At 32.8% G+C, this 896-nt stretch overlaps 1 protein-coding gene across 1 annotated transcript in view; it reads left to right on the top strand.

Moving 5' to 3' along the window:
• The window catches only part of ZNF280C (zinc finger protein 280C), a 66,956-nt gene that overhangs the window by 10,852 nt on the left and 55,208 nt on the right, over positions 1–896 (top strand). The window contains exon 5 of the mRNA XM_007955758.2: positions 485–605. Within this exon, the coding sequence (XP_007953949.2) occupies positions 485–605 (121 nt within the window). The remainder of the gene's footprint in view (positions 1–484; positions 606–896) is intronic.

Here is an 896-nt window from a genome sequence, read left to right on the forward strand (position 1 = left end):
TGACGGGTATAGATGCTATTATTATCCTCATTTTATAGTTGAGGAAACTTGGGCTCAGAGAGGTTAAATGATTCACTCAAGGTAACACAGCTGACAGTTGATGGATCTGGAATTTCTATACAGGCTATAAACCAAACCAAACCAAACTCACTGCCATCGAGTTGATTCTGGCTCATAGCAACCCCTTTTGGGTTTTCAAGGTGGTAAATATTTATACAAGTAGATTGCCCGTTCTACTCCCACGGAATGGCTGGTAGGTTTGAAGTGCCAGCCTTCTGGTTAACAGTCAGATGCTTTAGGCATTAGACCACCGGAGCTCCTTATACAGGTTAAGGCGGTTTTAAAAATATATATATACACACGTATCCATTTATCCATACATACTCATATAAATATATACTTTAAAAAATGGAAATATTGCCTTAGAAAAAATAATAACTGTACTGAATAAATGTAATACTCTTCCTTTGAAATATTTTTACAGGATTTTAGCAATGATTCATCACAAGTTGAATCAGATAAGCCTTTAATCTTACTATATGACTTGACCCAGGATACAACATCAACACAAGAGACCCAAGTCGTACAAGAACCTTCACAAAAAGGTTTGTTTTAGCACTTTTTCATGAAAATTATGAAAAAAAATTGATGAATATGCATATGGAATTGATTTTCTATTTTGAAACCCATACCTTCATTTAAGTTTTTCATATGTTGTAAAATAGAATGGAGCTAATAGTTCTTGAATGCCTTTGTTGAGTGATTTTATATATAATCTTATTATATAACTGAATGATACAGTATTTATTTTTGTTCCATTGACTAACATGTATTATTTCAGCTTATTCTTCCATAGAACTGGCCATGGACTGAACAATCTTTAATAAAATTTTTGT

The sequence above is a fragment of the Orycteropus afer genome, unplaced genomic scaffold (genome assembly GCF_000298275.1).
Source record: "Orycteropus afer afer isolate SDZICR_OR568_19922 unplaced genomic scaffold, OryAfe1.0 scaffold00538, whole genome shotgun sequence".
Lineage (NCBI taxonomy): Eukaryota > Metazoa > Chordata > Mammalia > Tubulidentata > Orycteropodidae > Orycteropus > Orycteropus afer.